Source organism: Penicillium samsonianum, assembly GCF_028829775.1.
Source record: "Penicillium samsonianum strain IBT 33392 chromosome Unknown utg000007l_segment0_segment0, whole genome shotgun sequence".
NCBI lineage: Eukaryota > Fungi > Ascomycota > Eurotiomycetes > Eurotiales > Aspergillaceae > Penicillium > Penicillium samsonianum.
The window spans coordinates 3,633,367-3,655,457 of record NW_026643265.1 but is presented as its reverse complement, the minus strand read 5'-3'; the positions used below and the strand labels follow the sequence as shown (position 1 = coordinate 3,655,457).

Here is a 22,091-nt window from a genome sequence, read left to right as displayed (position 1 = left end):
ACCTGTGAATATAGAGACTATGAACGTTGATATCAATGTTGATATAGCTTGTCTAGGCATATCAAGAGTTGCTTCTTTGTTAAAACGCATTTTGGTCTTGTTTATATTGCCAGCGAAGAACCATATTAAGTGAAAGCCAATTAGAAGCTGTGTAATGCTCTTTTATAATATATCCATAGCTATATCGATGTATACATACTCTGGAGAAAGTCGTAAACTCTCGTTAGTCATCAACTTGGCTCTCGGGACCACGGGGGACTTCGAACATCTTTACTTAACTATCTCTATCTACATATCTAATTGCACATACCTCTATAGAATCGAGTCTGGAATCTAGAAAAAAGATATTCGAGGTTCTCCAATGCTTTAGCCAGAGAAGAACAATAACAATGGCATTGGAAGCGGAAGCGAAATTCGCCTATCATGAACCATCAATCAAAACAGTCCTCAACTACACCGGCTTTCTTTTGACTCTGAACATAGCCAATACCTGCCTGGACAAGCTCCTCTATTGTGGGTTAATCGGTCAAGTCTTTATCGGTGTTCTGTGGGGCACGCCTGGGGCACAATGGTTCGATCAAGAGACAGAAAGAGTGATCCAAGAGATTGGGTATTTAGGTCTAATACTCTTGATTTACGAAGGTAAATGTGTGCCCATCTATCTAATTGTTGGATATACTTCTTACAATAAACAGGCGGTCTGTCAACCTCAGTCAAGTCCTTGAAGGCAAACCTCTTTCTTTCGACAGCCGTTGCCATCACTGGAATCTGTGTCCCAATGGGCTTGTCATTCATTCTCAAGGACCTTTTATCGGCGACATCTCTTCAGTCCTTCGCTGCGGGTGCAGCCTTGAGCGCAACTAGTCTCGGCACCACCTTTACCATTCTCTCAACCACCCAGCTGACAACTACAAGGCTCGGCACAGTCACCACTAGTGCTGCAATGCTCGACGATGTCGTCGGTCTAGTCATGGTTCAAATTATTTCAAACCTTAGCGGAAGTGCCGCCTCATTCAGTGCTATGACCGTCATTCGACCTGTTTTCGTTTCCATCGGGTTCGCTCTTGGTCTTCTATTGCTGTGTGCGTTCTGTTTACAGCCAGGATTAAAGAAATTGCTTGGTTACAAAGACAAGTTCCCAGCTTTTGTGGGGACCGCACAATTTGCTTTCCTTGCACAGACATGTGTGTTAGTTGGGATCGTGGCTGGTGCAACGTATGCTGGAACGTCGAGTCTCTTTGCTGCCTACCTTGCTGGAGTGATTATCTCTTGGTTTGATGGCTTGGTAGCTGAAGCGAAAACACCAATTCCTGCCTTGCAGTCTGGTGACTCCCACGAGCAGACTTCCAACCACCAAGGAAGCACGCAGAATGCCGAAGAGACGCTCTCTTCGCGTTCGCAACATCCTCGGGAAACAGAAATAACCCATAATGGTACACCTACAGGCGAACTCATCTACAGCAAATACTATAAAGAGCTGGTCAACCGAATCCTTCTCCCTCTTTTCTTTGTGGGTCCTTCCATTCGATCTAAGAAGGGACGTACTAACATCTGTAGGCATCCATCGGATTTGCAATCCCCATAACCAAAATGTTCTCAGGCCAGGTTGTATGGCGTGGAATTATCTACGCCATGCTGATGGCAATTGGAAAAATGATCACAGGCCTATGGCTCGTTCGATTATCTCCGAGCCCTGTGTCTGGTCTAGCCTCTACCATCAAGAAACTATTTGCATACACGCATTCCTACTGTGCGAGTCCTCGGACCATCAGCAGGAAATCGAACCAAAACAAGAAAGCTCCACAAAGACCAGCAAATCAAGATGACAGTGCAGATGTTTCAACCCCGGATAATGCGAAAGATGAGTCTCAGTCAACGAACAGACCCCCTGCACCCACTTCCCGCCCCGATTCTCGCATCTCTCTTCCCCCAAAACCCAAGTCCTTGTACCCGCCTTCTATCTTGGGATTGGCAATGGTTGCCCGAGGCGAGGTGGGATACCTCATTGCTTCGATTGCGGAAAGCCAAGGAATATTTTCCAATGAATCTTCTGAAGGACCATCTGAGATCTATCTAGTTGTCATCTGGGCGATCTCGCTCTGCACATTGATCGGTCCGATCTTGGTTGGGACTCTAGTCAGACGTGTAAAGAAGCTGCAACAGTCAAGGGGGAATATGGGGTCTGATCCTTTGGGAGTTTGGGGCATTTAGTTCTCTCGGATACAGTGAGCGATGACCATGTTATATTGAAACTCAAAAATGATACCCTTGATACATACATATGTAGACAATAGCCTTTCCAATATCAATGATCTTATGATGCTAATGTACACATGTATACACAAACATACCCGTTTAGCCACCCATCCCCATAACCCGGCCATTCTTGATATGAGTCATGACTCTCCGGGAAATGGGATCCTTCTTGTCAAAAGCCGACTTCTTGCGTTCTGCAGGAGCCCAAGACGTGGTGTCCTTCGAATCACCGCCCAGACGCCCATCATTAGTCTTCTTCGGCTTTGCTAATACCTTTGCCCAGCCCCAGGGATCATTGGCATTAGCCGTAGGCTTGGGAAGCTTAGCCGTCTCACCAGACGACTTCGCGTAGCGCGGGTGGTTCAAGCCATGAATTGTGACATCGTGCTTGGCGGCATAAGCCTTGATATTCGCATCATGGCCATCCCAGTCGATACCGTACTCTTCAACATCAACAATGAAGCGAATGAACAGGCCGATAATAGCTCCAATATTCTTTACCTCCGAGTCCAACTTAAAGAGGTCATTTCGCTCCAGAGTAGCAAGCATAGTAAGGAACATTGTGGCGAAGGCGATAAATCAGGAGTCGACTGATTTTAGTCGAAATGTTATGAGTCGAATAATATAAGTACGTAGGTATGTGAAGACAAGCAATTGAAATTTGTATATACTCCATCCCAACTCCCTCTGGATGCCAGTATGAACGTTTCCCCAACATGACCCAAATCAGAGAACAACGGAACACACAAGAAAATAAAACAAAAAAGACTACCAGCCTCATCCAAGGATATTCATAAACCAGACCGTCCCTAAAGACAGAACAGACGAAAGAATCCCACAACGCCGCAGCCGAACCCACCTCGCCCAAAAAGCAATCCATTTTGAGACAGGAAAAAAAGGAAAAGCTCCAAAATATGACAGTATATACCAGCATAACAATTAGATTAAAGTCTGTAAAGGGAACCCTGGGCGTACTTTGTACTCCAAAGCCCCCAAGTCCACTCTCGACAGGTAAAGCGTGCGTAACAGCATAAACATGAAGCGTAACATACTCCAGATCGTGATTGGTTATGCCGCCAGATCGCCAAACCCGCCGTTGATGCCGAAGAATTGGAACCTGTTGCATGTTAGCAAAAGAATATCATTAAAAAAAAATCATATCAGCACAAGTTGTTGGGAGACATACCAGTCCTCGACATTCAGCGTCGTTGGCGCAGTCGGCCCGCTACGGGAACTACTACTCCAGGTATCATTGTCCTGGCTAGCAGCGTCCATCGCCGCTCCACTCATGGTGCCGTCGAGGCCGTGCATGGGTGGCCAGGCTTGCTGATGCTGGCCCTCCATGCCGAACATCTGCTGCGGCGGGTTGGGATGCATTCCCATCGCGCCCGGCATTCCCGACATTATCGGCGGGCTACCATGGGAGATGGACATGCTACGGCCCGAGATGGGCTGCGGCTGGTTGTTCATCATGGGACTGGGGCGCGGGGCCATACCCGGGGGCATTTGTGATGGGATCTGGAGGGATGGGTCGACTGCGGTGGGCTGGGGTGGCGATGTCAACTCCGGGAAGAAGGCGGTGCCGTCTGGGAAGAGCTGGTCGGGTTGGAAGTTCTCCCAGAGGGAGGGGGAGAGGTTGGGCGAGGCGCGGGTTACTAGGAAGAAGTCGGGGGGTGTGGCGGGTAGAGAGAATTGGCCGTTGAACGGGGTTGTAGGCCTGGTGTTGGCTCTGGAATTACCCGTGCCGGTCATTGGATCGTGAGGAGCGCGGTGGGTGCTTGGTGATTGTTGGCCGCCGGGAGGGGGTTGGTTCAGTTCCCGGGAGGGGGTGACAGCGGGTGTCTGGGGCCGGGAGCGCTCGTATGACACGGGGGGTGTAGGCCCGCCACCATTTGGCATTCCGATATCCATATCATCAAATTTGCGCTTCGGCGGGTCATGCCTCTTTGAGGAAGATGATTCTCCGTGCCGCGTGCGCTGATGTCTCCGGCCTGCAGCCTTCTGGAGTCGCTCTTCCAACACTTTGTTTCCGAGGATAGACTCGAATAGTGTATTCACCATCTTCGCCACCAGCCAGACCTTTGATACATCCTTGAGGGCTAGCATGCAAACGTTGATTCTCTCCTGGCAGGTGGCCACGATCGAAGGAACCGAGGAACGCATTTGGTATACGTGCATGATCAAGGCTGAGAACAAACTGTAGACAATGAAGGCAGGCGTGTACCGGATCTCCCCGTGCGCCTGTAGGTTCTCAACAATAGAGGTAATCATGCCTGCAGCTTGGAAGGCAATAGTTCGCGATGGATAAGCCATTTCTTCGACCCTGTAGTTATTAGGTGCGGATGAGGCAGGCGGCATGTGGGCCCTGTGAAGAAGACAGAGCGTAGTGTAGTAATTAGAGTGCAAGAGAGCCGCCCAGAAATGATGCCGAGAGCGTTGCCAGCATACTTCTTTGGGACAGTTCTGCAACCAATCGGCGAGCGCCATATCCGAGTGAGTGAGATCCATTGCATTCATTCGCCGTGACTTTGAAGCCACAGAGTACTGCTGCGACAGGACCAAGCCCATGATCTCGCATAGCTTGACATACTGCAGGAAGAACTGAACATGGACAGGGTCTGCTGGGTATTCGGCGACACTGTCGAGCTCATCCTCGATGAAATCGTCTTCCGTCACCATCTCAACATCTGAGTCATCTGTATTGATTCCAATCGGTCGTCCCAGTGCGACAGCGACAGAGCGATCCCGGGTAAACAGGGTCCACCAGATTCTCTTCCAGAGTCTTTTGTCTGGTTTGTTAAGCTGAGACATTTCAACGCTGCGGTGCATTCCAGAGCCCTGGGCTACCACCATAGCGACCCGGGTCCAGTAGAAGACGTTCTTGGTGACGTCTGTGACTAGTCAGAAAATCCATTAGGCTAGACTAATATAGATTGTGAACTCACCTTCCGGTCCCTCCCAGTACCAACCCAAAAGCACTAATGCCTGCACGATGGTGACACGGTCATCCTCGTAGTTAGCATCATACAGCGCCTTAGCACGCTTATAAAAGGTCATGGCCGCAGGGGTTGTTGAGCCATTCGCATCCATAAGCTGCTGGTTAGTGCAGACTCTCGATCCTGCCAGCAGAATCGCCTGCAGCAGTAGCAACGACGGCGGGTTTTTGGGGTCACGGTAGTGACGCATGAAGCGACTTTTGTTGATGATCGGCACAACGGGGGCCACCCATTTGAAGTAGGCGTCGACCAACTCATCACACAGCGGTTTAGGCGGGAGCAGGAATGCACCCCGCTGGTGCAGGATATCGATTTCCAAGTTGTCCAGGTCCGTCAACCGGGCGCGGGATCCTCTGATATTCGGTGGGAGCGGGTAGTGCACGACATCTGCTGTTCCATGGCGGTCTTGAACCAGAAGGGACAGATTCGACGACTCACCCAAGTACGCCACCCGGCCGGCCTCTTTTATCGGAGCACGGGCAAACTTCGGCTTCATGAATTGGGCATAGGCATTGTTGGCCGAAGCTTGTTGGGCGGCCTCGGCCTCGGAAAGGGAAGTATTGGGCATGCCGTCGACACCCATGAGGTTGTTCCGATATCCAAAGGCATTGCTTTTTTCATCCGAGTCTGAACTTTTCTCCTTTTCCCTGGACGCAGAGACCGAGCCAGATACCGAATCGGCTGGCTCCTCAGTGCTTGTGGGTCGGAAGTGAGCAACTGCAGCGTCGACGATCGAGGAGGCAGTTTGCGGTGGACTGTCGTCATACTGAGTATCTTCCTTGCTCTTGTTCTGATTGTTCTTCTTTCGTTTCGGAGACGGGATCTTGCACTCTATAGAAAAAGCGACACAATTGGTGCAAGGCACCCCGAGACTGGCTGCATCACATCGAACCTGGGCGACGGGAACGGTTAGAACGTGGGGGAAAAAAAAAAAGAGGCGCGACCGAAGGTAAACTCACCTTGCGAGCATGACATGTCTAATTGAGTCGAAAAGAGAAACATCAGCTACATTTTTCCAAATCCAAGAAGGGGAAGAGAGAATGTATCGCGATAAGGAACTGAGCCGAGGTGCGTTGAGAACCTCGGCCCCAGAGTCGCGTCTCTCGAAAAAGCCAGACGTACCTCGCACGCGCGTGATGCACGTTGTCTAAGATTAGATAAAACGAATTAGCAAGCGCATAAAAATGCTTAACTTGGAGAGTTTCCCTTCAGGCACAGGGGAAGCGAAAAGCCGAAAAATCCCTGTCCCTCATCTTGCTTTGCGCCCGCACACCCCGCGACAATCCATCAAACCAGAACACCGCACCCAATATCACAAGAAAAACAGCACCAACAGCAGAAAGAACTTACCTTCTGAAACTCAGCGGTTGGCCTTGTGGACCATTGCGCACCGTAATGCCCGAAGTCCCCGTCGAGCCCGCGTTGCTCGGAGCCGGGCTGCCGTTGTTGTCCGATAGCTGGTCGGTGTGGAATTCAGTGGTACTCATGGCCACACAGTCTCTCCATCCAGGAATTCAGACTCGAGTCGGAGAATTGGATGCGCTCGGAGGGGAAGGGGAATATGATATAAAGCGTGCCAGGTCCAGGGGAGTACGGGGCACGGGGCACGGGGTATACGGAGTATAATAAAGAGGGTAAGAAAGGGGATCTCTCTCACAGCAAAGACGCCACGCGATCAACAGAAAACCAAAGAAAAAGTACCGGGGGATGGGAGGGGGGAAAAAGAGGGAGGAATATCAAAGTTGGGGTGAAGTTGGTGGCAATATCAATTTCCTGGTGGAGTTCTTATTTGGTCAGCATTTATATTTATGCAATTGGGGATTTTGGATTTATATTTCTTATGTATATTTTATTCTTCTAATATTATGATATTAAGTATCCTCTATTATTACCTAGGTATTCCCTTTTGATTTCCTACTCTCTACTTTATCTAAGTAAAAGATGAAAAGGGGTAAAGGTAACCCTAAGAACACAGCACTAAACAGCCCATATGGCGCAGGGGTTCACAAACGAACCCTCATTGACTAAGCGCTAACGCGGTGTACGGCGTAAAAAGCCACCAAAATCTGCACTGTTGGAACCTGTTGGAACGGGGACCACAAAAAGATGGAGAGATCGACGGATGGGGTTGGAAGACCGGCGGAGGTAGCACCTGGAATGCTTCTTTGTGGGAAACAGGAACATCCAATATATATTCAATGTATCCGCAAGCCTGGGAGGAGTACAATAATCTATGTACTATATACAGTATATATAAAAACTCTTGAAGTACCAATCCCCAATCCCTCATTGTCAATCCGTTCCAGACATCCCGGACGCTAAACCGGCCTACCCTAATTAGGCCCACTGCGTGGAAATACCATTGCTTCAGCCTCCATTCGGGCTCGGGGGGATCGTCCCGACTAAAAGATTGGTTTTTGGGTCTTCGACCATGACGTGAAAAGCCCCAGATCCTGCATTAGCTCCACGCCTCCAATCCTGGGTAAAATGACCACGGCCAGAGCCTACCGCCACGCGGGAGGATGCGGAGGTGTGGAGGGGAAGATGGCTATACTCTCATGTCGGGGATTTCTCTCACTGAGCTCGGAAACAATATTCGGGCCATATTGGCGGGATGTGCGGATGTATATGCAGTGTGACCTGCTGCTGCCCATTGGCCACCGCTTAATGTATACTTGTAAAGGGGGTTTCCAGAGTAAACCACAGAGTAGTAAAATAGTAAGCTTGGAGGATTTTTGTTTTTTGTTTTTTTTTTAATGGCATGTGCTAGTGTTCTGTTTCAGACATATTAATCTAAACGGTACTCCATAGTGTGTGTAGTTGTAGATGTAGATCACATTACAACCGATCCCCTCAAACCCAAGTCAAACGGTGAGATTGCGGGGGAAAAAAGAACGGGGACGAGAATGACCTGGGGAGAAGTTGCGGGGGGAAATCTCATGTCGTTGTCTCCGTGTACAAAATAGGTTCTTCAGAGAAGGATCAAAGAGTGAGCCCACCTGAGCTTGTGATGCCTCGGCAACTTTCGAGCTTCGACCAATGAGAGTGCCCCGTCTATTTCCGTTGAACTGATGACCTGCTCGCTATTGCTAGAGGATACTCCGTACTCTGTACACGTAAAGAACACACTGTCAGGCACCAGGTGGTTTTCTTTTCTTTTCTACTTTCACTAGGCCCGTTCGCCGGAGATCCTCGGGAAGAAACGGTGCCTTGGACGATATTTGTAGAATTGCGGATCGGGAGTAAATGGAAGTCCGTGAGGTAGACAGTATCGAATATCAAATCTTAAAAGGGTCTCCAAATTAGTGCCTCTTATAGTCAGGCGGACCATAAAAATAAAAATACATGGAAAAGACTAATTAAATATGAATATAGCCCTATGCAAGTGAGGTTGTGTGGGCAAGGGGTCCCTATGTGTGCATTATACTAGTTTCATATTCCAACTACGACCACCCATTCTTTCCTGATTTGCCCTTACCCTTGCCCTTGGACTTGGATTTGGACTGTTTGGCCCCACTGGCCTGGGCCTTCTTCGGCTCCTTGCGGTCCTCGTGGCCACACTCTGTGACTTCTTCGATAGTTTGGACCACGGCAGCCCCAACAGCTGTCACCGTAGGGGCGAAGTCCACACCGCTGACAAATTGTTCGCTAAGGAACTCTAGACCGGCCACGAAGGTGCAGAGGGCGCTTGCAATGCAGAAATGGCTAATGGTCATGCCAATATCAAGCCACGAGCCCTCGTCGCGCACCATGAAGAAGAAGTTGAGGGTCATGATGTCCGAGATGGCCATAACAACCATGAAGAGCGCGCTGGGGGGTACCTCCAGGCGACGGTTAAGGATACCCAGATTGGCACTGATGATGGCGAAGGGGATGAGGATTTGGAGAATCAAGAGCGCACCTTGGGCGAAGGGGTCGAAGACGGGGATAAGGCGGCGAACGCTGTCTAGGGAGAAGGTCGATATCGAGGCCACATTGCCAGTGCTGAAGAATGCCGATTGCAGGAGGAAAAAGAAGAAGAGTGCCACGCGGACATCGGAGAGAGTAAGGGCACGGTAGTAGAAAGTTTCACCGTCGACGGTTGTTACGCCAGGATTTTTAGGCTTCGTCAAGACGCCTGCCGTGTGGACATAAATGGCATGTTCCAGGCGAACCCATGTCACAATGGTCATGCAGAATACAAAGTAGAACAACCCTTCCCATGAGATTGTGAGAATGATAAAGGTTGGCGAGAAAGTCAAGAAGATGATCATGAGCCGGTGCAGATAATGGCTGTTCGGATACAGACGATGGAAGAATGGCAGCGTCAGGGAAGCCACTGAGACTTGGTTAGCATTTATTGGTGAAGACACATTCTGTGGTCCTAGAACACACTGCTGGGTAAACTTACCTAGAACAACCCATCCAACCACGATATTTCCAAAAGGCAGGCCTTGGCGGGCCTGGAGAGAGATCACAGATGATCTAGTGACGATGACAGCAAGAAGAACCATGCCAAGCTGAATTCCCATGATGATCCGCGAGCCAACACGACCAATAGCGGTTGGTTCTTTGGAGTCCGTGTCACGATGTCCGATGATAGCATCCTCAAACAGCAAATACAGGATGCCAGTGAGGAACATGAGTGAACCGCCATATGTACTGCAAACAGGTTAGCCACGTGGAAATTGTTGCCGTAGAAAGGAAGTTTACATTGTATCAAGGTTTTCAACCTTGATTACTGGCAGAAGAGTGAACGAACTCATTAAACCGCAACCAAGAGCCCAAGTCGCAGACAATAACGCATGGCTGCGAATGAAGCTAAAGCCATGGATAACAGGCCACAACGCACCCAAGGCAAAGCAGACGGTGAAGATTTCGCGATGGAAATATGATTGAACCATTGCCTCCATCACACCGAGGAATGCTAGTAGCTGGAGTCCAAACTTGAGGTATCCAGTGAAGGAGCGCACATGGCCCAATACAATCTGACGACCGGCAATCAGAGCCTTACGGCGTGCAAAAACCTCTTCCCAGAAATAAACCGGGAAGAATGCATAGAAGAAGTAGCGCCAGGATGAGCCCTGGTAAAGGAACACTGAGAACAAGGCGACCAGGATGGACGAGAAGAATGAGATACTCGCCGTCGTCCGGTGGGAGTCTGATGTTCCATGCAAGACGTGCAGATCAATAACCGTGGTCAGCGCGTACGCGATCCAACCCAGGTATCCAATAGAGACAATGGTCCGCAGGAATAGCCAGTCATAGGTTTGTAGGTAGCGCAGACCCTCGAGAGCAACGCGAAGTAGCTCGGCAGACACCACAATAGCCTCCTCGTGGTCACCACTGGAGATAAGTGCCTCAATTCTTGCCAGTCTGCCTTCAATAGAGTTCTCGTGGTAGCCCGATAGAGGCTCATACGGCACATACCGGATCACTGCGGCTCTCTTTTGCTCTTCTTTGACGTGGTACATCTCCAGAACCGCCTGCGTGTTGGCGAGAGCGGCCAACGCCTTTTCTTTGGGGCTCGCATTGAGGTAGTCCAGCGGCAATTGACCAACAGAGTTGACAGGGAAGTCAAGACCGACTAGGTAGGCCATGAGCGCGGCGACATCGGCCTGTGCTACATCGTGTCGGCGGACCTGGTCGAATCCCCAATCCGCCGAGAAACCATCTTCGTGACCCGCGGCAATTCCGCTAGCGGAGAGCTGGGGCCGCGCGACGCCAGATCCCCAGGCAACCAACGGTGTCCGCGTGTTATCCGGATGACCGTCACCATGGCTGCCCGTGTCACTCATGCCATGGTCTGCGGTGAACACGAACGCCGTTTTGTCATCTCCATAGAAATCTTCTACCAACTTGGTGACGGCCTGGACTCCTTGATCCACCACCTTGATGTTGTGTAGGTATTCGTTCGAGTAGGGCCGGAAAGAGTGGCCAGTGGTATCCAGTCCCAGCAGGTGGAGGAAGAACACCAATTTGTCGTCCCGAAGTTTCCGGTCCAATTCCGGGTCGGTCTTTGCCGATTCGAATAGGTCATGGACCTTGGAGAAGACCCAAGTATCCAGATGCGTCGCATCGACGGTGAAGTCCTCCGCTTCTTCACTGTACATCTCCGCATCGACCCTGCCCGGCACGGCGCCCTCCTTGAACATTGGCAGGATATCGGGACTGCCCCAGCTCCAAGTGTGTCGGCTCTGGTTGAAGACACTGTCAAAATTCACCGGGTTCATCTTCCACCCCGTGGTGACTGAGGACACATCCTCATAGAGACCTGCGATAAGCGCAACATGGCCTGGCCGTGATTCGGTGGGGACGCGGGTGTGCGAGACACCGAATGTTCCGTGGGAGAGGACTTTCGAGCGGATAAAGGGAGACAGGCGAATCAACTCGTTGTTTTCTGGATCAGCGTCGGGGGACGGGTCAGGGAAAGCTTGGAAGGCCTTGTCGGCCCGTAAGCCGTCGGCAACAAAGAGGACGAGGCGTTTGGCAGGTGCGGGGGCTGCGGATGATCGCTCGACACCATATGATCGCATGCCACTGACAATTGGACTGACGAAGTAGATGTCAAAGATCGAGTATGTATAGATCAAGTGGAAGACCACTGCGAGGGCGAGAAACCCAACGCGGCCGAGACGCGCCATGATCTATGTCTCTTAGATGCTCAAGTGTTAAAAGAGAGGAAGTGGTCCACTGCCACAAAGAAAGGTAGGAAAATTCACAAAAAAAAGGAGAATCGAAGGTCAAACACAACACGTCAACCCGTCAACTTTTGATACGCACCTGGACATTGAGGAACTTGGCGGTGAGAGCCAATCACAGGCCTCGCTTTGTTCACTCTACATACAACCTTGGAACGTCGTACTTTGGCATTTATTTCCTGATTGAAGCTCTACACTATCTTCAAAAGACCTAGAAAAATGCACCTTGACATAAAGCCATCAAATGATGTACCGAAAGGCGTGTGGTGCTTATATAGTGGGTGTGGGGGTTTATACCTCTTTTGGGTGGCTCGGAGATAAAGGGGAAATTGTAGTAAGGAGATAGTTATGTCGCCACGTAACATCTCAATTCAAACCCGAGTTATCAACAGACTGGCCTATGAAATGATATTCTCGAGAATACGAATGGCAGCGAGGCGAGAACTTGAGGTGCTTTGCAATTGATTTGTTGGAGGACCTTGCGAAACGTGTTTCACTGAGCAAAGGGCCCACTGACAGAAGTTTACCACTACTTACAATGTAGGCATACAAGGACGCAAGTGTGTAACAACCTTGGAAGGTGAATTTGTTGACATTGAAACTATTGATGCTATTGATGATTGAAACAACAAGACATTCCCAGTTCCGAACAAACTCCATGAAAATGAACAGACTCCTATAAAGCAAAAACACCAAAGACTGACATTTAGTATCAGTACTGCTATTGCGCCGGAAGAGACCGCCGCTTTGTGAGGGCATCAATGACTCGCGTATAGAACTTGGCTGCTTGTCCGCGGACGAAGGTGATGTCCACAGTCAAAAAGTCCGGTAGCAAGTTGACCAGGTCGCGATCGCGGTTAGGGTCTAAGTGAGGCAGGTATTGGAATTCAGTTTTGTCGTAATCAGCCGAGACCTTTGGCACAACAAGATGGAAGTGAAGAGCTGCAAGGAGGTTAGAAATGCCCTCAATTACTAGGAAATCGAGAAACCTACTGCCGTTGATTCCAGTCTGGATACAATCGTATAGGTAATCTGACTCTCTGTCCTTGACATCACGAACGATCAATCCTGTTAAATCGCTGTATAGATCTTCTTTTAATTGAGCGAGCTGTGAAGCCTGCGCCGCTTCGGCGGTGGCAGCTGCATTAGCACGGTTGGCGGCGCCGCCCTTGATGGCACTGCCGGGGACCTTTGCAGCCCCCTCGAGATTAGCAGCTGTGTTCCGCGCCGCAGCGAGCTTGGTATGTAGGGCTTTGACTTGAGACTCGGCAGACGCAAGCCGTGCTTGGGCCTCGTCGGCGCCAGATTTGATTCGAGCCAGGTCATCCTCACGGTCTTTGAGTTGCTTCTGGAGTCCACGGGTTTGAAGTCCTAGCTTTCGCTGAGCATCTATTTCGGCCTTGAGCGAAACAACCAATTCATTCGATGCTGGGGATATATCAATTCATCTGGCCTAGCGGCTATAAGATAACAGAAGATCATACCTTTAGTAACAGTCTCAGTCTGCTTTCGCAGTTTCTCCATGTTGGCGTTGGCTTCGACAATCGCAATCTCGCGTAAATTGCGGTATTTACTCTGCAAGGCATCATGCGTCTTGGTCAGTTCGCCCAGCCTGCGCCTCAGCTCTGGGTCTCCACCCTGCTCGGAGTCGGTGCCTCCAAGCTTGCGCTTACGAGGAGAAGAATCTTGCGAGTTGCGTAATATGGATACTCGAGAGCGGGCGAACTTCACAGGGGACATCGATTTGCGATTATAGGCCGGTTCCTCGTGAATGACCGTCTCATCTACGAGCTCCGCTGCAGGTTGCTCGTTCTGTTGGGAATCTTCAACTTCGGGTTCCATTCTTCCCTGGCTCGCTGCACGAGCAGGAGGGCTCGGCTCGGCTTGCTCTGTGTGGGTTTCCTGGAAACTAACGTGTCGAGAACCGCTCGGGGTAAACTGAAATTCACCATCTGTTTGGAGCTGGGTGCTGACCGCACGAGGTCGTCCTCGACTGCGTGCTGGGGCAGCCTTCGCGGCTTTGGGCGGCTGCTTCTTTGTATTCCTTGAGGAAAGCGGGTCTTCATTCTCCTGGTTGTCTGAATCTTCCTGTTCTGGTACCATAGCCTCCGCCTCAGTTGCCTGCACAGATGTTTCAGCGCCTTGCGCTGCACGGCTGCTTCCTCTGGGTCGTCCTCGGCGGGTGGGCTTTTTGTTTGCAGGGGGTTCTGGCTCAGCTACAGCTACAGCTGCTTGTTGCTTTCTTGTTCGAGTAACAGGTTTGGTAGGTTTGGTCTCGGTCACATTCTCGTTTGAGGTACGCGGTCTGCCTCGTCGTCTTTTGGCGGGCTCGTGGGTTTCCTGTGTTTCTGTCGTTTCGACTTGCATTATGTCCTCATCATCTGAGCCTAATAGAGCAGAGATTTTGGGAGGAGCTTTCCGTTTGGGCATTGTGCAGATGTACCTAAGTATAACTGTTTGATAATTGCATACTCGCGGGACGCGCATCGACAATAACACCCCCAACACCGCCTTCTCCGCCTTACGACATGACATGTGACTGGCTTCCCCCGAGTTCCGCGCCACAAGCTGCCCAAATAATCTTCGGCGACTCGGCTGTCTTGCCTTAATCCTGGTGGACTTCACTTTACTTTTATTTATCCTTAATTTTTGCTTTCATTTGGAGGTTCTTTGCGCCATCACCGCACTCTATCTAACCATCCCCTTATCGCCATGGCTTCAGCCGGTGGCCGAAGATGGCAGCAGTTCTTCCAAGAAATGGTGATGGTTGCAGGCACTGTGAGGAAGTTTCAGTTTTAGATAGGACCGAATGCTTCTAACACTACTATAGTCTGCGTCCGCATATTTCCTCATTCGCTACCTCCTATCACGCCTTGATTTTGACCCAGAGAGCCAGAAGAAGGAGGAACAACGACAGAAGTCCGCTGCTATCATACGTCGATTAGAAGGGAACGAATCAGATGATGAGGCTCCACGGAAAGGTGGCAAACGGGAGAAAGGGCAACGAAAGAAAGAGCTCACCTTGAACCAATACGAACAAGCGATTGCGATGGATGTTGTTGCGCCAGAGGATATCCCAGTCTCATTTGAAGATATTGGGGGACTCGATGAAATCATCGAGGAATTGAAGGAATCGGTCATTTACCCACTGACGATGCCTCATCTCTACGCTTCCACGTCGTCTTTGTTGACCGCACCTTCTGGGGTCCTCCTATACGGTCCGCCTGGCTGCGGAAAGACCATGCTTGCCAAAGCTCTAGCATCAGAGAGTGGAGCATGCTTCATCAACTTGCACATCTCAACGTTGACAGAGAAGTGGTACGGCGACTCTAATAAATTGGTCAATGCAGTGTTCTCGCTTGCGCGCAAGTTACAACCTGCCATCGTCTTCATCGATGAGATTGATGCTGTTCTTGGAACCCGGCGAAGTGGTGAGCACGAGGCAAGTGGTATGGTGAAGGCAGAGTTTATGACTCATTGGGACGGTCTTACATCGGCAAATTCGACGGGAGAGCCCCAGCGGATTGTTGTTCTAGGAGCGACCAACCGCATTCAGGACATTGATGAGGCCATTCTCCGAAGAATGCCCAAGAAGTTCCCCGTGACTCTTCCTCCGATTGCCCAGCGCCTTCGCATTCTCAGCCTGATTCTCAAAGACACAAAAGTTGATCGCGATAATTTTGACCTGCACTATCTGGTCAAGACTATGGCCGGTATGTCTGGTAGCGATATCAAGGAAGCATGTCGAGATGCAGCGATGGTTCCCGTGCGTGAGCTTATTCGAGCAAAAAAGGCCAGCGGGATGCAAATGGATGCAATGGATCCCCAAGAAGTTCGTGGTCTTCGCACGGAAGATTTCTTCTCTCGGGCCGGTGGTATCAAGGTCATTCCTCAGCCTGTTCCATTATCCGCCCCAACCGGCAAAGTTTCCGAGAAGGAAGATGGAGACTGGAGTACTGCGTCTGAAGCCACATCGGAAGCTGAGACTCGACACTCTGTGATGGCTGAGCCGCCGGAGTAAATGTGAAGCACTTTTGGTCGCCTCGTTGATATTTATTCTCCCCTTGTCCCGCAGCGCGAAGACTTGGCGTAATCTACTGGAAATGCCAGACTCTGGATTAGTGAATGGCTATTTTGTTCTAGTATGGCCTGTTGATAGAATTTCTGATGTCATATGTACAATGGGTTTCGGATACAACAATCTAATACAAATCTTGCTGTTTAATTGTGTTCTTGTTCTATTTGATCGCAATTTATATACAAAGTAAGTGTGGAGATACTATCCTCGCCGACAAAGTACCGGGTACACAGAATAGGTGGCCTTGGCCGGGGAACGTCATGTACCGGCTACTTTGCCGAAGTCACCTACCCCAGAACAAACTTGCCTGTAAGTTGAGTATTTTACATAGTTCCTTGTACTCTGTACTCCGTCTGTACAAATAAAATAAAAAAATCCGCTTAATTCCTCTAATTCTTGTAATTCTTGTGGACAATAGTCCTGCTTTTAATTACTCCGCGTCCAAAAGGTGCGGGTCGTTATCGTCACGCCTCCTTGGCCTCCTATCGTCTATCCTCACTCACCTCACTCTCTTGTTTTCCATACCTTTCCAAAGGTTTTGTGTTGTTGGTACTCTTTACTTTATATTTTGGACGAATACCTGAATATATGATCGAACCTATCCTGCCGTTCTCCCAGTCAAAAGGCCACGAATGCGAGTCCGGGGGTTAATGACGAATGGGTCTCTCCTAGATCAACTCTGATGGCAACTGGTGCCTTGGCGGTACACACTTCTAAGGGGGCTTTTATTTTGCATCCTTAGACCCATTTGCTGGATTCACAGGAATGAGTTCTCAAAATAGCTTTGCCAATGCTTCCCCAAGCTCCAACACGCTCAGCGCAAGCACAACTTCAACCTCTACGGTTCGATCGCGCCCTCGCCGCTTAGTTTCATTGATGGACGAAGAAGACGACAGCAATAATGCTACAAACTACTCCTACCAGGATGATGCCCAACCATTTTCCTCGGGATTGTCGACGACTCTTGCGCCCTCCGAGGGTGGAACGACTCGATCCCGCGGAGCGACCCCCTCGCCATTGTCGTCCCGTGGAGCGTCACCACTTCCAATGAGACACCCATCACGCGCAACCGAATCGATCAATCGTGGTACTCGCAGCGGGCCAACATCGTTTGCTTGGAGTGGGTCATCAAAGGCCTCGTCGTCGGGAGGTGCTGCGGACTTTCTGGACTCCTCGTGGTCCTCTCTCCAAAGCCTGGCATCTTCAGTTCTGGGGAGTGATGCCGGACGAGTCACTCCGAATAATGCGACAAAGACACACACGCGAAGGAAGCCATCTCGGTCTGACGTATATATTAAGAGTGCTCCCAGGTCAACGTGGGGTCCATCGGCACCGACCGCTCCGCAGTTCGGAACTGGGACAAAGGAGGAGCGACAGGCTCTGGTGCAGGCCAAAAAGAGAGAAGCGCTGCTCCTCGCTGATAGTGATCCGATCGCAAGCCGTACGCTCCCTCACAAAAGACGCGACTCTGGCGACATTTCATATCAAGCGTTTGAGCCGGAGCACGATGAAGACGCTTTGGCCTATATCCACAAAGTGCAACCCATGGATACTATCACCGGCGTGACGATCAAATATGGCTGCCAGGCCGCAGTGTTTCGCAAGGCGAACGGTTTCTGGCCCAACGACAACATTCAGAGCAGAAACACTGTTCTCCTACCAGTCGATGCGTGCTCTGTGAAAGGCCGGCCTGTTCCCAAGAAGCCAGTAGATCTTTTGAGCAACAATGACGAAGACCCCAGCGACAGCTCGATAGCCCCCACGGCTGCCTCTACTGATGGCATCTCAAATGAACAGGATATGCCTGCAACCGCGTCTGAGGCCGATGGCAATCATGCTTGGAAGCATGAATCGTGGGTGCACATGGATGGGTTTCCCGGACCAGTGGAAATTGGCCGTGTTCCTCGAAGAGCATTGGGATTCTTTCCGCGTACTCGTCGAAAATCTATATCTTATTCGGATGCAGAACCTCCCGATTTTTACCGAGAAAGAATCACTCCTCCATCTCCTACCGGATCACCACCTCCACCTTCATCCTTTGGCATCCTGCCACGAACTCGACCAAACGGCGACCAGCCCAAACCCAAACCCACACACCCCACTCGTCCTCAGCATCGCCGCCAGCGCAGTAGTATCCAGTTGTCTGGCACAGGGGTGGGAACACTTGACCCCACATCGACTGGTCCAGGACCTGCGTTAGATGGGTTCACCCGATTCTTCGCACAGCACATACCGAATCTTGCACCGCCACAACCCCCGGACAATGCCAGGACAGCTTCTTTTGGCTCCACAACCACTATCACATCCAATGCATCGACTGGCCTCGAGAACATTGGCGGGGCTTTTGAGGGGTGGGTTCGAAAGGTAGCGACGCGCGCTAAGGCCGGTATCAATGAGCTGCAGCAAGGGCCACCCACCCAGCAGGGTAGCAGCAGGGGTCGTGATATGTGGCGGATGGATGACCTAATTGAGCTTGACGATGGGATTGTGGATGGCCGGAACTCCCCCAGCCCGTTCAAGGGTGCACCGCGGAGGTCTGAGTTACAGGGCACTTCATCCTCATCCTCATCTAACCGATATAACAGCCCTTCGGTGGTGACAGCGAGCAGGTCTCGTGCGACTGGATTTGGTTCGGGCTCCGGTTCATCCACCTATGGCGAGCGGGTTAAGGACGATTAACATGTTTGAATTTCCAAGCGTTCATAATAAGAGTCTCCGCGTGTGTGCATTCTTCGGGGTTCAAGACTTGCATTTCTTTTCTTCATCCACTCCTTTTCCCCCCTGAGCGGCTTGGTGCTTTTGTTCCCATTTTAGCGTTGCCATTTTCCAATGCCAGGTCACACCAATATTTGGCATTGGAGCATCGCATGCATGAGAAGTTTGGATAGGATGAGATGGATCTTAGACGCTATCTCGCCATTTGCACACAGCTCATTGACCCGATTGGATATTCGGCCTATGTCTCAAATAGCCACGCTGTTGCGTGACAGATTTGCGGTGTTGCATTGGACTGAACGGAAGATGCCCCTTGTCATCTCTTCTCTTTGGCATTCTAGATGTATAATATTTTCAACGCTCTTGTTGCTACTGTGACGCTTTCTTCTATATCACACCGGGCTTTCGGCCTGATGCTTCATCATCTAGAACAACATTTTCCAAATAGACTACTCGCTCTGCAGTGATATGCATCGAACTTCTTTTCTTCTTATTTTGCCGTAACATTATAGGAATCTTCCGACTACTTCTGTAGGAGTATAGCCAACAAATTCTGACACCGGAAAGATCAGTCGCTCTCCACCTTTGGCCCGGAGTTTCCTCTTCATTTTCCCACCTATGAGCACGCGTGGCTCCAAATATCACAGCTCATCCCCAATGATAGACAAGTTGTTGATAGCGGGGTTTTAATTGTGATACAATTTCCCGGGAAAGGGGATGTCTAATTCTCCATGACCAGATTCTGAGGATCTACTTTGTAGCCACGATGGCAGGGAACGAACTATATATAAAAGTGATCTGGCCGTTACACCTTGGCTCTCGCCCGTCCAGCTTGAGCTCCTCTCGAACTTCGAAGATGCGATCAATAACAAGCATCTCGATGCTCTGTTCGACCTTGTTCCTCTTTATAATTTCCGGGGCAATAGCCAACCCCCTCTCATCCAAAACAACAGGAACTACGGCGAACCCGCCAACAGCAACCCTATCAACAAGCAACAAAAGCCCAAAGACCATCTTCGTGGGCCGCTCTCTTCCAAAATTCAACCAGGATCTCTTCCTGGGCATCAAGTATGCCAATGAGCCAATACGCTTCACACCAGCCGAGCTCAAGAGCACCTATGCATCGAAGGATAGTAATTCTGGACCTTATAATTTATCCCCAGCAGAAGTCAGCACTGCTTCCAAGTCGGTATACTACAATGCTACTGAATACGGCTACGACTGTCCTGCGTATGGGTCCGATACCACCAACATGGTTAACAAGGGTCTTATCACTTTGAATGAAGACTGCTTTAACTTGAATATAATCCGACCTAATGCCAATGAGAGTCACGGATTGCTTCCAGTTATGATCTGGATTTTCGGTGGTGGGTGGTCACAGGGTGCTACTGCGGATCCGAGGTATGCTGGTCGAGTAATATAGGGCTGGGTATGAATATTCATACCTGGAAAGGGTGCTCGATGGTTGTGGTGTTAACCTTATGCTACACTGTCTACAGATATAATATGAGCTATATCGTTGAACAGAGCGCGTTGAATGGCAAGCCAGTTCTGGGTGTTTCTATCAACTACCGTCTGGCGGCATTCGGATTTCTTGACTCGGAGGAAGTGAGGGTAATGTCACCATATATAGATTTGGATGCGGCGGATTCTCGATACTAACTTGGACTCCAGGCGGAAGGAAACACCAATCTAGCACTGCGTGACCAACGCACGGCTATGCGCTGGGTGAAGAACAATATTAGAGCTTTTGGTGGTGATCCGAGCAAGATCACTATCTGGGGCGAGTCTGCGTGAGTTACTGGAAATATATTTTCGGTATATCAAATGCTTATTGTCGACAAAACAGTGGTGCATATAGTGTCGGAGCCCATCTGGTGATCAACAATGGCGATAATGAGGGTCTTTTCAGAGCGGGTATAGTCTACTACTACCATTTTTATAACACCAGACTAAGCTCGACTAGCAATCATGGATTCTGGAAATGCCGTTGGGCCGCCGTACAACGGAACAGAATGGCACCAGCCAATGTACAACCGAATTGTCGAGAGAGCCGGGTAAGTCTATGTCGAACAAGTTTCTATAAACAGACGCTAATATACTATACCCAGATGCACCAATTCAACGAATACGCTACAATGTCTCCGTGAGCTGCCCTACGCAGCCTTATATAGCACTGCAAACGAGGGTCTAGAATGGTTCGCTACTGTCGACGGCTCATTCATATCCCGGTATCCACAAATCAGCTATAGAGAAGGCAAATTGGCCCGAGTGCCTATCTTGTTAGGCACAAATACCGACGAGGGCACCAGTTTCGGGACGACAGGCACAAACACCGACGAGGACTGCATCAATGAATTGACTAGTAAGTGACGTGCACAGCATGTTTACAGTCACATACTATGATATCGTGCTAAACGATCACCACAGCATCCAAGCGCTGGGTCCTCAACCGTTCCCAGGCTGCCCAGCTGCTATCCTATTACGCCAATATCCCCACCATCGGCTGCCCCTATGGCTGGGGTAACACCACCTGGCCCTCGCTGGGACTCATGTATAAGCGATATGCATCCATGGCCGGGGATTTGACCATGGTAGCGCCACGGCGCATGCTAGCACAACGGATGGCCAGCTTGCGTGACAATGTATATTCGTACAGATGGGATGTGGCGGCGTTGAATAGCTCGACAACGATTGGGGTGCAACATTTTGCAGAGGTACGTAGTAACCCACCTAGTTTTGGATACTATCTGCCCAAGTTTCTAGCCTGCAAGGTGAACTAACGCTTGAATCCGGCTATACAGATCCCTTTCGTCTTTGCAAATCCAGTGCAGACTATTACACCGCTAGGATCTGACCCTGCGCGCTTGGAACTGGGACAGATGGTAGCGCGGATTTGGACATCATTCGTGGCGGACCTGGATCCCAATCGACATGGTTGTTAGTAGAAAACGCGTGCGGCTTGTTTCTATTGCCAGGAAGCTGACTGCGTTCTAGTGTCTGATGTTGCCAAATGGCCCAAGTATTCGGCCCGCGCGACGAACTTTGTTTTCCGCTTACCCCGAAATGAGAGTTATATCGAGGCTGACACGTACCGTGTCGATGGGATTGATTATATCAATAGCATCGGGCGGTGAGGTGGACATGAAGGCAAGCTAGGCTAGAGGATCTACAGTGTGTGAATGAACACGGGAAACAGATGGCAGACATGTGCTAGTCCAGTTGACTTTCTTCGTCGGGTAACGAGTCAGATCAATGGGCAGCAAAGAGACCAAGCTTTGATTTTGCTATCCAAATAGCCTGTCGACGGTATGAGACGAACAGGAATGATTCAAGTGGTTCTTTTTTTTCTCCTTTGGTATTTGC

At 50.1% G+C, this 22,091-nt stretch overlaps 9 protein-coding genes across 9 annotated transcripts; 4 read left to right on the top strand and 5 right to left on the bottom strand.

The window, feature by feature from the left end:
• Positions 1-389: 389 nt before the first annotated feature.
• Positions 390-2,211, top strand: N7471_012230 (cation:proton antiporter; the record flags this gene model as incomplete). Its single annotated transcript, XM_057284949.1, has 3 exons — positions 390-642; positions 696-1,510; positions 1,558-2,211. The coding sequence occupies 3 exons, from the start codon at positions 390-392 to the stop codon at positions 2,209-2,211; spliced, it is 1,722 nt and encodes a 573-aa protein (XP_057131215.1).
• Positions 2,212-2,355: 144 nt separating this feature from the next.
• Positions 2,356-2,817, bottom strand: N7471_012229 (uncharacterized protein; the record flags this gene model as incomplete). Its single annotated transcript, XM_057284948.1, has 1 exon — positions 2,356-2,817. The coding sequence occupies one exon, from the start codon at positions 2,815-2,817 to the stop codon at positions 2,356-2,358; it is 462 nt and encodes a 153-aa protein (XP_057131214.1).
• An 18-nt stretch (positions 2,818-2,835) lies between these two features.
• N7471_012228 (uncharacterized protein) lies at positions 2,836-3,136 on the bottom strand (the record flags this gene model as incomplete). The annotated part of the gene is made up of 2 exons (XM_057284947.1): positions 2,836-2,943; positions 3,029-3,136. The coding sequence occupies 2 exons, from the start codon at positions 3,134-3,136 to the stop codon at positions 2,836-2,838; spliced, it is 216 nt and encodes a 71-aa protein (XP_057131213.1).
• A 188-nt stretch (positions 3,137-3,324) lies between these two features.
• Positions 3,325-6,848, bottom strand: farA (CeGAL family transcription factor; the record flags this gene model as incomplete). The annotated part of the gene is made up of 6 exons (XM_057284946.1): positions 6,603-6,848; positions 6,375-6,399; positions 6,212-6,229; positions 5,202-6,144; positions 3,443-5,147; positions 3,325-3,373 (listed from the first exon to the last, which is right to left on the bottom strand). The coding sequence occupies exons 1-6, from the start codon at positions 6,737-6,739 to the stop codon at positions 3,325-3,327; spliced, it is 2,877 nt and encodes a 958-aa protein (XP_057131212.1). The 5' UTR covers positions 6,740-6,848.
• Positions 6,849-8,695: 1,847 nt separating this feature from the next.
• Positions 8,696-11,875, bottom strand: N7471_012226 (mannose-ethanolamine phosphotransferase MCD4; the record flags this gene model as incomplete). Its single annotated transcript, XM_057284945.1, has 3 exons — positions 8,696-9,570; positions 9,643-9,893; positions 9,945-11,875. 3 exons carry the CDS (start codon positions 11,873-11,875, stop codon positions 8,696-8,698), a joined length of 3,057 nt encoding a protein of 1,018 aa, XP_057131211.1.
• Positions 11,876-12,653: 778 nt separating this feature from the next.
• On the bottom strand, positions 12,654-14,362 carry N7471_012225 (putative chromosome segregation protein (Pcs1); the record flags this gene model as incomplete). Its single annotated transcript, XM_057284944.1, has 3 exons — positions 12,654-12,874; positions 12,926-13,360; positions 13,417-14,362. 3 exons carry the CDS (start codon positions 14,360-14,362, stop codon positions 12,654-12,656), a joined length of 1,602 nt encoding a protein of 533 aa, XP_057131210.1.
• Positions 14,363-14,644: 282 nt separating this feature from the next.
• Positions 14,645-15,953, top strand: N7471_012224 (protein-degrading AAA family ATPase MSP1; the record flags this gene model as incomplete). Its single annotated transcript, XM_057284943.1, has 2 exons — positions 14,645-14,710; positions 14,763-15,953. 2 exons carry the CDS (start codon positions 14,645-14,647, stop codon positions 15,951-15,953), a joined length of 1,257 nt encoding a protein of 418 aa, XP_057131209.1.
• Positions 15,954-16,775: 822 nt separating this feature from the next.
• Positions 16,776-18,689, top strand: N7471_012223 (putative LysM domain protein; the record flags this gene model as incomplete). The annotated part of the gene is made up of 1 exon (XM_057284942.1): positions 16,776-18,689. The coding sequence occupies one exon, from the start codon at positions 16,776-16,778 to the stop codon at positions 18,687-18,689; it is 1,914 nt and encodes a 637-aa protein (XP_057131208.1).
• An 892-nt stretch (positions 18,690-19,581) lies between these two features.
• On the top strand, positions 19,582-21,862 carry N7471_012222 (putative triacylglycerol lipase (LipA); the record flags this gene model as incomplete). The annotated part of the gene is made up of 9 exons (XM_057284941.1): positions 19,582-20,126; positions 20,225-20,339; positions 20,400-20,518; positions 20,575-20,642; positions 20,692-20,782; positions 20,837-21,090; positions 21,156-21,442; positions 21,530-21,665; positions 21,723-21,862. 9 exons carry the CDS (start codon positions 19,582-19,584, stop codon positions 21,860-21,862), a joined length of 1,755 nt encoding a protein of 584 aa, XP_057131207.1.
• Positions 21,863-22,091: the final 229 nt, after the last annotated feature.